The 14273-nt window shown below is 37.6% G+C and overlaps 1 protein-coding gene across 2 annotated transcripts; it reads right to left on the bottom strand.

The window, feature by feature from the left end:
* Positions 1 to 5455: 5455 nt before the first annotated feature.
* LOC129505005 (olfactory receptor 10A2-like) lies at positions 5456 to 8528 on the bottom strand. Of its 2 annotated transcripts, XM_055317932.1 has the most exons (2): positions 7605 to 8528; positions 5456 to 5479 (listed from the first exon to the last, which is right to left on the bottom strand). In XM_055317932.1, the coding sequence occupies exons 1-2, from the start codon at positions 8526 to 8528 to the stop codon at positions 5456 to 5458; spliced, it is 948 nt and encodes a 315-aa protein (XP_055173907.1). The 2 variants fall into 2 exon arrangements, with proteins under 2 accessions (XP_055173907.1, XP_055173906.1); XM_055317931.1 differs by lacking the exon at positions 5456 to 5479 and having other exon boundaries at positions 7575 to 8528.
* Between the last annotated feature and the right edge of the window lie 5745 nt (positions 8529 to 14273).

Genomic DNA, 14273 nt, shown 5'->3' on the forward strand with positions numbered 1-14273 from the left:
GCAGAGTCTCCACACTAAGTCCAATGAAGATGAATAAGGGGATGGGCAGAGGCTCAGATTCCCACTTACTTGTCTTTCACTTTTCTCCTGTCCCCTTAAACTGCCCCTTCATGCTTCTTAGGGTCCTAGGGCTACACAAAAAACAACTTGCCCCCTCCCACAGTTGTAATTCCATATTTTCCATCATCTGTCTTGATCCTTCTCCAATCATCCCTTTATATTGCCATCTTTGTTCTAGACTTTCTTGTTTTTTTCTTCCATCTTTCACCTTTCCCTTTGGTTTTTTAATTTTGTTTTTTTAATAATAAATTTATTTTTTATTGGTGTTCAATTTGCCAACATACAGAATAACACCTAGTGCTCATCTCGTCAAGTGCCCCCCTCCGTGCCCGTCACCCATTCTCCCCCACCCCCCGCCCTCCTCCCCTTCCACCACCCCTTGTTCGTTTCCGAGAGTTAGGAGTCTTCATGTTCTGTCTCCCTTTCTGATATTTCCTACCCATTTCTTCTCCCTTCTCTTCTATTCCCTTTCAATATTATTACTCAGCCATTAGAAATGACAAATACCCACCATTTGCTTCAACGTGGATGGAACTGGAGGGTATTATGCTGAGTGAAATAAGTCAATCGGAGAAGGACAAACATTATAAGGTCTCATTCATTTGGGGAATATAAATATAAATAATGGTTTTTTAATTTTGATAAGTTTTCCTCTCCTAAGCAAGGAAGAGATGGTGGAGGGGATGTTGCTAGGATGATATTCTGAAGAACTGATCTTCCTGTAGCTGCATGCATGCAGTTGTGGTTATCAGGATGTTATGGATGAATATAATTCAGCTGCTTTTTTACTACTGGTCTTGCAAGCACAGAGCCTCAGATAAATGGAGTTGTGTTTGCAGCCATCAGAGTAGGAGAGAATCTTATGGAAGGGGAACTTATGCAGAAACTTAGCTGAGGTAGTCTGCTCAGCTACACTTCTACCCAGAGTATCTCCTTTCTGAGGTAACATCTTAGAGATTCCATGCACTGTTTGAACAAGAAAGAACTAGGTAACATACTTAAGAAAACTTTGTGAAACTGGGGGGCGGGGTGTGTCTAGGTGGCGCAGTGTGTTGAGCTTCTAACTCTTTGGTTTCAGCTCAGGTGGTGATTTCAGGATTGTGGGATGGAGTTTGGTTTTGGGCTCCCTGCTCAGTAGTCAGTCTGCTTAAGATTGTCCCCTTCTCAGTCTGCCCCTCCTCATTCTTCTCTCGCTCTCTCTCAAATAAATAAATAAATAAATAAATAAATAAATAAATAAATAGAAAACTTTGTTATACTCTCACATGAATAATAGTTTCAGGCCACATAGTTATAAGGCAAAGACTTCAGAGTCATAAAATCAGAGTTAAAGTACTGATTATTTTTTAGCTGTGAGAAACAGAGCTACTGACATGATATTTTCTGAATTATGGTTTTTCTCAACTATAAAATGACTATGATTATGGTGCCCAAATCATGTGAAATGAGATAATACATATGTAAATGCTTCAAATATTCTAAAGCCCAGTACATACATTATCATTGTTTTCATCCTTTCCCAGATTAGTTAATTTGTCAAGTCTTATAAAACTACATGGTTTTTTTGTTTGAGACCTCTGATATCCCTTCTTATTTCCTAGAAATGTGTCAGAGAAAACATGTTTTCATGGTAATAAGCCATCATCCTCTTTACAAATGAGTTCACATCTGTGCTCTGTCCACTTTGCTCTTTACTTACCTCCTGTGAGTGATATTTGTATCACATTCCAGAGAATCCCTGGTCTGTGTTAGCTGCTCTAGAGTACCCTGACACTCTGTCCAAATGAGTGACTCCAGGGGAGTTCTAAAATATGACTATTTCTGTGCAAATCCTTTCATAAAAGCCCTGAATGTATCTGTTCCAGTCATTTCAAAGGTACTCTCAGTCTTCATTGCTGGTGAACTCTGGGTTTCCACCTTGTCACATTCTCAAAGAAGCTTTGTCCAGGGTTGTGCCAGACACCCTGGGTAAAACCTAAACTGTGGCTGAGTCAGTCCCTGTAAAGGAGCTCTGAGCTGGGCAATCACTCTAGAGGAGTGTCAGTCACTCTAGAGGATTCCAGGCTGAGTCTCAGGACTGTTTTTGGTCCCTGCTGTTTACTGTAAGGGAATGATTCTCCCAATGCTTCCTCTTCCTCAAGTCAAGTCATAAATTCACTTTCTGACAGGTGTGAGTTTTGAGGAATTCCTAAAAGTGCAGAAATTCATAAAGATTCTGCAATCTCATAAATGGAGGAGATCTTTGCTGCAGCTCCAACTTTTCCTGCACTCATGAGGCTACAAGAGCAAAGGGGGGGAAAAAAAACCCTAGCAGTCTGTCTATTCTCCAAGGTTTGCACCAGAGAGGGATTAGAAGAACATGCTAGCATTCTTTTTTCCCTCGGCTTTATTGAGACAAAATTGACATCTAACATTGTGTAAATTTAAGGTGTGTAATGTGATGATTCGATACATGTATTTATATTCAACTAATTAGCACAATAGTTAACATGTCTATTACTGCACATAATTACCTTTTTGTATAAGTGTGTGGTGAAAACACTTAAAATCTACTCTTTTAGCAATTTTAAAGTATATAACACAATATTGTTAATGATAGTCACTATGTTGTACATTTGATCCCCAGAACGTATTCATCTTATAACTGAGTTCGTACCCTATGACGAATATTACTCTACCCCAGCCCCCAATAACCACTATTCCACTCTCTTTTTCTTTGATTCCACATATAAATAAAATTCCACAAATAAGTGAGATCAAACAGTATTTGTCTTTCACTGTCTGACTTATTTCACTTAGCATAATGCCCTTGAGGTCCATCCATGTCGTCAAAATGGCAGAATTTCCTTTTTTGTTATGGCTGATTAATATCTCATTGTATGTATCTGTACAAATGCCACATTTTCTTTATCCATTCATCTGTAAATGGATACTTAGGTTGTTCCCATGTCTTGGCTATTGTGAAAAATGCTACAATGAACTTGGAAGTGCAAGCATCTCTTTAAGTCAGTGATTTCACTTGTATCATGTCAGTATCCTTTTACATCTCCCCTCCCTTTTGATTCTCATTGGGCTGGTTCTTTGGGAGTGTTTCTAGCCTGGGCTCAGAAGTTTTCAGGCATGGAGAGGAGAACTCATTAATTATTGTCTAAGCCAACTGAAGAATATTAATGAAAAGCACAAGCAATTGGTTGGGGATGCTGTTGGTTGGGGAGCTAGCAACTCCTGGTTATGATGAAAAGAAGAAAATCTGACTAACAGTCTCAGAATGCTAACCCTTCTGGAATAAGAATTGATGTGGAGGGAGTAAGATGATGTCTATGCTTGTCTATGCTTTGAGATAAATTTCTCCAAGCTGATTCTAATGTACATCTGAACATTTCTTATAGAGCTTCTGAAACAGGAATTTTATTGCATGTTTCTTTTTTCTTTTTTTAAATAATAAATGTATTTTTTATTGGTGTTCAATTTGCCAACATACAGAATAACACCCAGTGCTCATCCCGTCAAGTGCCCCCCTCAGTGCCCGTCACCCATTCACCCCCAGCCTCTGCCCTCCTCCCCTTCCACCACCCCTAGGTTCATTTCCCAGAGTTAGGAGTCTTCATGTTCTGTCTCCCTTTCTGATATTTCCTACCCATTTCTTCTACCTTCCTATTCTTCCCCTTGAGAATAATTCTTCAAACTTTTCTCTTTGTTTAGTATATAATATAAATTCCTGTTCCCATGTTTACTTGGGATTATAACCAAAAGTAGTGAGAGGATAGAAATAGCTACATGACCTCTCTCTGCTATTCTTCCTCTCATCCTTTCTCTTCTCAAATGCTGCATACTTGCATTTGGAAGAGGAACAATTGTATTACGGGCTCCAATGGCCAATGAACAAATGCACAAGATCCACTTGAATGTTCATTCATTCATTTAACAAATAATTCTTGAATACCTAACATGATCCAGGCACTAAAGTTTCAGTAGGAAATTTTATAAACATTGTTCTTGGCCTCATAGAACATACAGTTTAAGTGGGAAGACAAATATTAAAGAATTATATAAAAATGTGAAATTACAACTGTAATGGATATGTAATTGGAAGAAAATGATGTAGCTGCAAAAATAGTACCACCATTTCCCATTTCTTTGGACGTAATTGACTTGGATTACAATTTAATAAAGTTAAATAAAGCAGCAATCCCAAAGTTTCAGCCATGTTTTGCCAAAAACAAAAGCCTTTCAAATATAAATTAATCATCTCGAGCTATTTTCTCAGTCCCAGCAATCTCAAAGGGGCCCCTGTATAAATGGGAGATGAAGTAAAGGTACTATCATTGCCCTATATAATGATTTGTGGTTCTGAGTCCATTGTGAAAAACAAAGATGCCTTTATGCATTAAAAAAGAAAATATTTATTTCATACTTCTGTGTTTAGCTCCTTTGTTTCTGATGATCAATGCTTTTGGATTTGTGTGTTTGATTCAAACTACTCCTCTGGAAAAATAAATTATCAGAACTCACACTGCTGGGCAGGTGTTGAACTTGGAGAGATTGCGGTATGTTGAACTGAGCTCTAGATTTAGAGTTTCAGCAGTTATTTTTTTCAATGACCACTTTTTAATGTTCTGATTAAAGACTTGGAGGTTTTTCTTGACTCAAACACTCCAATGATGAAAAGCACTTCTGAAGGGCAGACTGTAGTAGAGACTATTGAAGTTTTTCCTCAATCCTCCTCAGTCATTTTGACTAGCTTTGAGCATCCTTTGTCAGTTTCTGCAAGGTTTACTTCTAATAGCTTGGACCAGAGAACTTCAGAAGAATGCCCTAGGGCACTGGGAGACAATGGTGCCTGGGAGTTTTAATTCCCCTTCTTCTCTACCCCACAGTCTGCCAATAGCCAGTGGATGAATGAAAGGGAAATACAAAAGCCTACTTTTTATGAATTAAGCAGAACAACCTAAGCTTTATGCTCTGGAGTTTCCTGCTGGATCAAGCTGAGTCTGGGATTGTACCCCAAATTATATTTTTGCTTAGCTTCTCCTCCATTCCAACTCTACTTTGATCATTCATTTAATGGTTCTCCTTAATAATTCACTTGCACTTGAGTCCTTGGCTCCATATCCAGTTCTGGGATAACCTAATGAAAGTGGCTGGTCCCAAGGCAAGGTCAGTTACTCCAAGTTTGGGAAGATGTTTTCCCAAATGATAAAAAGAGATTCATAACAGGGATGTGAAGGAAAAGGCTTGACCTTTCTAAAAAAAAGTCTCTTTCATACCTCTTTTACGGATCTCCTCCAGAATTTCAGAACACCTACACTCTACTACAGGAATTGGTTTTGCTCAAGAATCAAGTGCTCTCTCTTGAGCACAAGCAATCTACCATCAAGTCCTATCAATTCTTCCTCTAAAAATTATTTAAAATTAATTTCTACTGATACTTGATAAATTACTCTCTATTCCAAGTCACCAGCATTTCTCAATTGGATTATCCATTCATTTATTCATCTTTCATATACTATTGAAAAACTGGAGAATAATTTCATTATAATGTAAAGTCTGTATCAGGCAAAGCAAACCAGAATAGATAAAGTGATAACTTTCAACACTGAAGTAAACATCATAAGACCTTGGCACTTCTTAGCTGTTTTAAAGAAATTTCAGAAATATGCCTTTACTTGAGGTTCCATTCACAAAGAGAAGCATCACTTGTATTGTGCAGCTTTTGGCTCCAGTAAAGTGTCACTGACTCTCATGACCAGATAAGGGCTGCTCCATCCGGTTCAGAGCATCACATCCTCTGCATCATCTCAGCACCACATACCCATTTACTAAATAAGCCATTATTAACATTTTCATTCTACTGTTACTATGCATGTTTAATACTTACTCTGGCAACCTCTGCTATCACCAGACTGCATGTCTGAGCTCTGGCTTCAGATTTGCATATATTCTGGGTAGTCTGCCCTAACCCTATTTTCCCATAGTATTTTCAGTGCAGAGTTTTTCAGAACATGTTTTTAAGGAATGCTCATGTCATATAAAACAGAAATACTTGTGCAGCTTCCATTTTCAAAGAGTTACAGATACATTGGGGGGAGAAAACATGTAAAAGCAAGTACAGCATAGTATATACAAAAATTAACTTATCTGTTGATAAAATTGGAATAGATACATATAGAAAATAATAATTTATGCTGCTTGAGGGATCATAGTGGGACCTTGAAAGATGAGATGGATCTGTCTAAAATAAAGATGGAAAGAACCTCTCAAGTAGAGAAAACAAAGTATCAAGCATCACCAGCTGCTAATCATCTAAACTATTAACTCCAAAGCCTCAATGAAACTTACAATTTTCTTTAATTTACTCAATTATTTTTCCATATTCTTCAAAATTTATTTCCTTCAAATTAAAATTTAATTTATTTTTCTACCTATTAGTTAAGCAAAATTTCAAACGTTTGATTTCAAATCTTATTGATGTAGCTGTGAGGAAACAAGAACCCTTGTAAACTGCGGGTGGGAATGTAAAATGGTACAATCAATTTGGAGGGAAGTTTGCCAATATATAACAACATGTTACACATATTTACCCTTCGCCCAATTTCTAGATTTCCATTTGTCAGATATCCTGGCAAAAATATGAAAATGCTGATATATAAAGCTATTTTTATAGCATGATTTGTAATTGTAAAGACTTGTTAAGTAAGCTATGGTATACCTAGAAAAAGAGTACTATGAAATTATAAAAAGAATAAGAAATATTTTTGTGGTTAAAGAAGAGCTATGCTGAAGTTAGCTAGATCCATTTTAAATTTTGATGAAAACAGAATCACAATAGAAATGTATAATATTATCCCAATGAAGTTTAAGAACCTGAATATGGGATAGAGAGGGAGCCCAAGAAACCTCATCTCATTCTTCCTGGAAAACATTGAGTAAGGAATAAAATAATTGTAGGGGTTATAAAGGTGTAAGTATGGGAATTATCAATACACTTTTCTATATTCATACCACATACCAGTGAGCTTCCAAGAACTGCTTTAAGGCCATGTAAACAGAGGTAAGACAGTGATGAAAGTTGTGCATTGGGAGGGGTCAAAGGATTTTCTATCTGATAAATAGAGTTAGATCTGCCCAAAGGAAGAAAAAGTGAATGAGGATTTTTGCTGATTTTGCTCTGTTATTAAATGTATTCCCACATTAGGATTATAAGCAGTTTCATGCTGTTCATAATGTAGACACAGGGATGCAAATACCTGGAATTACTTGGCACAAAATTGTGAAATACTAATACAAATTATTTTATTTTTCATAAAATAAGCCTACAATGAGCACAGGAGTTTTTCAGGTGGTAGCAATAGTTCTAATCTACTTCTGTGCTCTATTCCCACCACTGAGTTTTTCCAGTAGTCATTTCAGCAACTGGGTTTCATCCCAACAGAGATGAGAAGAGAATCAGAGGAAGCCTAGATAGGAAACTGATTGCTCCCCATTCAGTACACTTTATTCTCATTTCTTAATGCCTATGGGATGCAGTTTCTAAGGCCTAAAGCCTTACGGAAGGTCCGGCCAAGGGCATTCTTCACTTCATTATTTCTCAGGCTATAAATGATGGGGTTCAACATGGGAGTCACAACAGTGTAGGACAATGACAGCAGCTTTTTGCTTTCAGGAGAATTATTGGATTTAGGCCGGAAGTAGGTGAGGCTTAAAGATACATAGAACAGGGACACAACAAGGAGGTGAGAGGAACACGTAGAGAAGGCTTTATGCTTCCCTTTAGCTGATGGAATTTTGAGGATGGCAGCAGCAATGCGAGTATAGGAGCACAGGATCAGCAAGCAGGGTGTCATGACGACCAGAATAGTTCCAACAATTGCATAGATCTCAAACAGTGCTGTGTCTGCACAGACCAGCCTCAGCACAGGTGGACTGTCACAGAAGAAGTGGTTCACCTTGTTGGTGCCACAGAATGGAAAACTGAAGAGCCACGTGGTCTGCACGGTAGCAACAGGAAAGCCTGGTAACCAAGAAGCGACAGCCAATTTGGCACGTGTCCTTTGGTTCATGATGACTGGGTAGTGCAAGGGGCTACAGATGGCTACACAGCGGTCATATGCCATGGTGGCCAGGAGGAAGCATTCATCAACTCCAAAGAAGAAGGAGAAATACATCTGCGTGGCACAGCCAAGAAAGGAGATGGTTGTGTCCCAGGCAAGCAGGGTCCCCAGCATCTTGGGCACAATGACTAGGTTGAGGCCAATCTCCAAGAAGGACAAGTTCCTGAGGAAGAAGTACATGGGACTGTGCAGCATGGGATCAGCCAAAGTAACCAGAATGATGAGGGTGTTTCCCATCAGGGTGGCCAGGTAGATGATTAAGAATGTCAGGAAGAGCAAGGACTGTATTTCAGTAGGTAGAGAAGAAAAGCTTATGAGGATAAACTCCTCCACTTTTGTCCAGTTTCCTCCAGCCATAGATATAGAAGTGAATCCCAGCTGTGGGTATGGAGAGAGATTTTTGTTTGGAAGTGTCAGAATCTGGGTTTGTTTTTCAGACTCCTTTTTAGTGTCAGGAAAAAAGGCAAGGTCTGGATCTCAGTTGGAAGAGGAAGGGCCTGTGTTGTCTAAAAGTAAAGACACAAAGAATAGCCAGAGATTAAACTCAGAGATTGAGCATGGGCCAGCTTCTAGAGGATTTGATATTTCTCTATTTGTACATTAACATATCTGGAAAAGTCATACCAAATCAGAACCATAAGTCCCTGAAGGGGCCACCAAATGTCACATTTTGGGAGGGAGAAGTAATATTCATGAAAACACCTAAACTTTTGAGAAACAAGCCCAATGTTCATGATTTCATTAAACACACATACATGTGAATTTATCAAAGTTTAGAAATATACTGATTATAATGCAGAATGATGCATCTAATAATTTTTCTACTCATCATGAATCTTTCTTACTCGTTAAAATTTGGGAGGTGAGTATGTACTGAGGACAGTTAACACATGCCTGTGTTTTGTCCTTTTACAATGCATTTTATAGGTGAGGAAACTGATCTTTAAGAAGTAAAAGAACATGAATTAAAGCGGTAAATCTCAAAAGCAAACAAATTTGTTGGATTCCAGAGTTCTCAGATTCCCACTGGACCATGCTTCATCAGACTAGTCTACCTTGATCTGAGGACTAACTCAATGCTTAAGAAAATTAAAACACGAATTTCTGCAAAATCATGTTTTGTATTATTTGTTTCTAATTTGCAACTTACTTTCATATGCACTTCTTGTTATCTTGGTAATCAGAATATTGAATTCTAATGGAAGAATTATTAGATAAAATTGGAAAATAAATTAAAAAGGAATTGGATGTGGGTAGGGAATTACTGTACAAAAAATACAAGCTTTACAACAGAAATAAAAACATTTATTAAGAGCAGTAGAAACCAGAATTAAAACAAAGTAGAAGAGAAACAAACATGTGGTCCTTGTTTTGGATACATTCCATCAATAGACTTTTATTCTATACTGAGGAATTTGGACCTTATCCTATAAAGACAGCCACTTGAATATTGGAAGAACAGGAGTGAGATTGTTATATATGTCATGTAGAAAGATTACTCTGACATTGAGAATGGATGGTATATCAAAATCCTAGAGGAGAACACAGGCAACACCCTTTTTGAACTTGGCCACAGTAACTTCTTGCAAGATACATCCATAAAGGCAAGGGAAACAAAAGCAAAAATGAATTATTGGGGCCTCATCAAGATAAGTAGATTCTGTACAGCAAAAGAAACAGTCAACAAAACCAAAAGGCAGCCTACAGAATGGGAGAAGTTATTTGCAAAAATCAGATAAAGGGCTAGTTTCCAAGATCTATAAATAACTTATTAAACTCCACAGCAAAGAAACAAACAATCCAATCATGAAATGGGCAAAAGACATGAACAGAAATCTCACAGAGGAAGACATAGACATGGCCAACATGCACATGAGAAAATGCTCTGCATCACTTGCCATCAGGGAAATACAAATCGAAACCACAATGAGATACCACCTCACACCAGTGAGAATGGGGGAAATTAACAAGGCAGGAAACCACAAATGTTGGAGAGGATGTGGAGAAAGGGGAACCTTCTTGCACTGTTGGTGGGAATGCAATCTCATACAGCCACTCTGGAAAACTGTGTGGAGGTTCCTCAAAGAGTTCAAATAGAACTACCCTACAACCTAGCAACTGCACTGCTGGGGATTTACCCCAAAGATATTGATGCAGTGAAATGCCGGGACACCTGCACCGCGATGTTTATAGCAGCAATGTCCGCAATAGCCAAACTGTGGAAGGAGCCTCGGGGTCCATCGAAAGATGAATGGATAAAGAAGATGTGGTGTATGTATACAGTGGAATATTACTCAGCCATTAGAAATGATAAATACCCACCATTTGCTTCAACGTGGATGGAACTGGAGGGTATTATGCTGGTGAAATAAGTCAGTCTGAGAAGGACAAACATTGTATGGTCTCATTCATTTGGGGAATATAAAAATTAATGAAGTGAAATAAAGGGAAAGGACAGAAAATGAGTGAAAATATCAGTGAGGGTGACAAAACATGAGAGATACCTAACTCTGGGAAACAAGTGGTAGTGGAAGGGGAGGTGGGCAGAGGGTTGGGGTGACTGGGTGATGGGCGTTGAGGGGGGCACTTGGCGGGATGAGCACTGGGTGTTATGCTATATGTTGGCAAATTGAACTCCAGTAAAAAAAAGGACAAAAAACAAAGAGAATGGATGGTATAGGGTGTAATTAGTGGAGCTATCAAATCTGTATACTTGGGATAAAAAAAAACAAGTGGTATGCTCATCTTTCTTTTGCATATACAATCCATTTTAAGAAGTAGACAAACTAATGAAGAGAGGCTCAATATTAGTCAGGTCATGGTGAGTAATTTGTATTTCAAGGATGTATTTAAAACCCCGAAGTATCTATTTAAGAAGAGAAAATCATTCTTGACAAAGAATAATGATCAGACCAATCTAAGATTTCTCTGAAACACTAAAAATTAAATGAAGCAATGTCTACAGTTTTGAGCTCAATTTCAGAAAACCAAACTCACCTTTCAAATAAAAAAAAAGCCAACATGAAAGGATCATCGATGCAGCGAACATAGAATCTTAAGTAGAAACACCTACTGTCATTTAATACAACCCAGCCCTGTGCTTTTAAAAAAAGTAAATTGAGAAAGTCATTAGAGCTATGAAGACAATTCAAATTAATGGGATAAATCCAAGACATCAGAACAGTTGTTTCCTTTCTTTAAAAAGAATCTGAAACAAATGGAAGACACATTGAATTATTTTTAATATGTACTCTCAAAAAGGCTCTATGAAATATTAAACAGTGAACAAGTATTTATAAAAATGACAGTATTAGGTCAGAAAAGACCATGGTGGCTGGGGTGGGGTGTGAGTGAGTATAGCGACCATGATTATCAAATTAAAAGGCAGTGGAGCATAGTGTTAGAAACTTAAGAAAACCGATTTGGTGAATTAGAGTACAAGTTTGAGAATTATACTCATATTACTGAGACAAATTTTGAAAATATGAAAATAATAATAAGAATAATAAAGTACAGGAAATAAAATCAATTTGTTAGGCATTCCAGAATGACATGGCAAAGAAAAGAGGGACAATACTCAAAGAATTACCAGGGAAAGAACAAACATCTCTGAGCTAAAGGAAGGCAAAGCTTTTTTAACTGAAAGAATCTCCACATACAAAGCAAAATAAATTTTAAAAGTATACACAAACCTTTCTTTATATTAGTGAAAGTTTTTTTTTAAAGAAACAAATGCTGTTAATTGGACTGGAAAATGATGAAAATAAAACAAAATGAATCTTAAACACCCCTATAAACCACAACCAAACAAAACTTTAACCCAACTGCAAAGGAAAAAAATACATCAGAGAACTCTATTTCTATAAAGATGGGAGAGATGTACTTTTCCTTATTCCTTCCTCTAAGTATAACTAAAACCCCTAGATATTATATGTAAAGAAGCACAAGAACATTCTGAAAGATGAACAGAAGTTAGAGGAGCTAGGTATTTCAGAACCCAAGGAAGGTCATGGTAGTAAGTCCCTTGGGATTTCATTTTGCTTCATATAACTCAGACTACTTTCTCAGTACAACCTGAATATCTATGTAAAAATAACAGCCAATACTACACTTACAAGTAAAACATTAGAGCAGAGATTCTTAAATTTGGGGGATCATGCGATCTTTTGAGAATCTGACAAAAATTATGAATTCTTTGTCCTTTAAAAATTATATAATATTGATGAACCACCTGTGGATCCCTCACACAAGGAGCTCATGTCTAGAGCAGGATAAACAGTTGACTATCCACATGGTGATATATACTGCAGTAAAACTGGACCTGAATGGGCACACTCCAAGCCAGGAAGTGACAGAGAAGTCACCGTGCTTGGCAGCAGGAGGATGGAGGTTTGGGTCTCAGAAAGAAGGAGCTGGGGAGGCGCCTGAACCCAAGCTGGCATGGCTGCACTGAGCTGCACCTGTATGTTTAGGTCTGCGATGAACATGATAGAGGTGAGAGAGATTGGGGATCTCTCGGTAAAGGAGTTGCCCATAAGCTAGAGAAGGAGAACAATCTACGTTCTTTCTATACTGTGTCTCTCATAGAACCCTAAATTTCCTTTCCTCAGATGATCCTTCTCAGCACTCACCCTTGATGGCCCCAGTTTCATGGGGGCTCAGGAGGCTCATCAAAGTGTAGAGTCCCAGGACCAGCCCCCTACTGAGGACCATTGCCCTGGTGCTTTAACCAAATAAGTCTCTCACTGTGGGGCCAAGGCAGAAGGTAAAGAAAAGAGGAAGGAAACAGACTCTAGGATGGGGAAGACCCCTGCTGCAGAGTAGGAGTGATGAGGGGATGAGGTTTTGGGGAGGTGGGCGATCAGAGATAGGATCCCAGCATTGTGAACTTGATCATATGCTTTTTACCACTTTAGGTAATGAGCCTTCCGAGAAAGGATTGTGGGAGATGCTCTATGGATTCCTTGCAAGTTTCTGACAGCCTTTGCATACTCAGTGCCTCAGTCTACTAAGCCTCAGTCTACTGTGCTGACTTGGGATAGGATCAAATCTGTGCTATAGGTCTCCTCTCTTAGACCTGGTACTCACTGCAGGACTGGTGGGGCAGCAGCTAGCTCCCCTTCCCACCCCCAACACGTACACACACTTACACACACACCTCTTTCTTGCTCTACCCAAAGCTCTGGTTAGTGGCAATAAATTTTTAAATGGTGAAAAAAATTATATAATATTATGCGTATTTTGGAAGAAGTCACAGATTCCCTGAAGTCCTTCTGGAGACTCCAATCTTAGTTTCATAGTAAGTTTTGGAGATTTTGGCCAATGTAATAAGAAGCAAATAATGTAAAGGAAAATATAACATTTTATTAGAAGAAGATGAGAAACTATCAACATTAAGAAATTAAATTGGTTGGCTAGTTCTAGGAATGATATATCAAATAAGTGGTTTTCCAATATTCATTTTAAAAGAGCTAACAAGGGGAAAGTTTCATTAAAATATACTTTAGAATAAGCATGTTAAAAATAGGCCTTTAGGGAATATAATGCACTTAAATAATGTTAGAATAATGCCTTGGACAAATTGAGTGCCATATTGTATTTACAAAGAAAACAATAGTATTGTAAAGATGTTAATTACCAACAAATTAAAAAGTAAATTTAATGTAATTCCAAAAACATTAAGAAAAGTAGAACAAGAAGTATATACAGCATCAGATTTTTAAACATGTTATAATTCTACTTTATAATGCTTTATTATATTGTCTCAATATTAAAATGTATTATTATATTTATTTGTATTTTCTTTGAAGTATTGTACTTTAGGCAAATAATTGAAACTGAATCCTAGCAGCAGTGCATATATAAGACAAATTCAATAATCAGCTCTGGAGCAACCTGAGAGGAAAATAAATGTTACATTCTCAACTTAAATAATACAACAAAATACATCAAATATGGATGATTTAAATGTAAATAGGGAGTGGTAATTGAGTTTGAAAAAATGTATGTTAATATTACATTAGCTTTCAGAAGGTCCTTCTCAGCATAAACTCTAAAACAGAATCTAAAAAAGATTAATTGATTTTGAACATATGAAATTAA

This window comes from Nyctereutes procyonoides, unplaced genomic scaffold, assembly GCF_905146905.1.
Source record: "Nyctereutes procyonoides isolate TBG_1078 unplaced genomic scaffold, NYPRO_anot_genome, whole genome shotgun sequence".
In the NCBI taxonomy this organism is placed as follows: Eukaryota; Metazoa; Chordata; class Mammalia; order Carnivora; family Canidae; genus Nyctereutes; species Nyctereutes procyonoides.

Excerpts from the sequence above, each read along its gene's own strand:
- LOC129505005 (XM_055317931.1), bottom strand. The coding sequence starts at position 8,528 with ATGGCTGGAGGAAACTGGACAAAAGTGGAGGAGTTTATCCTCATAAGC.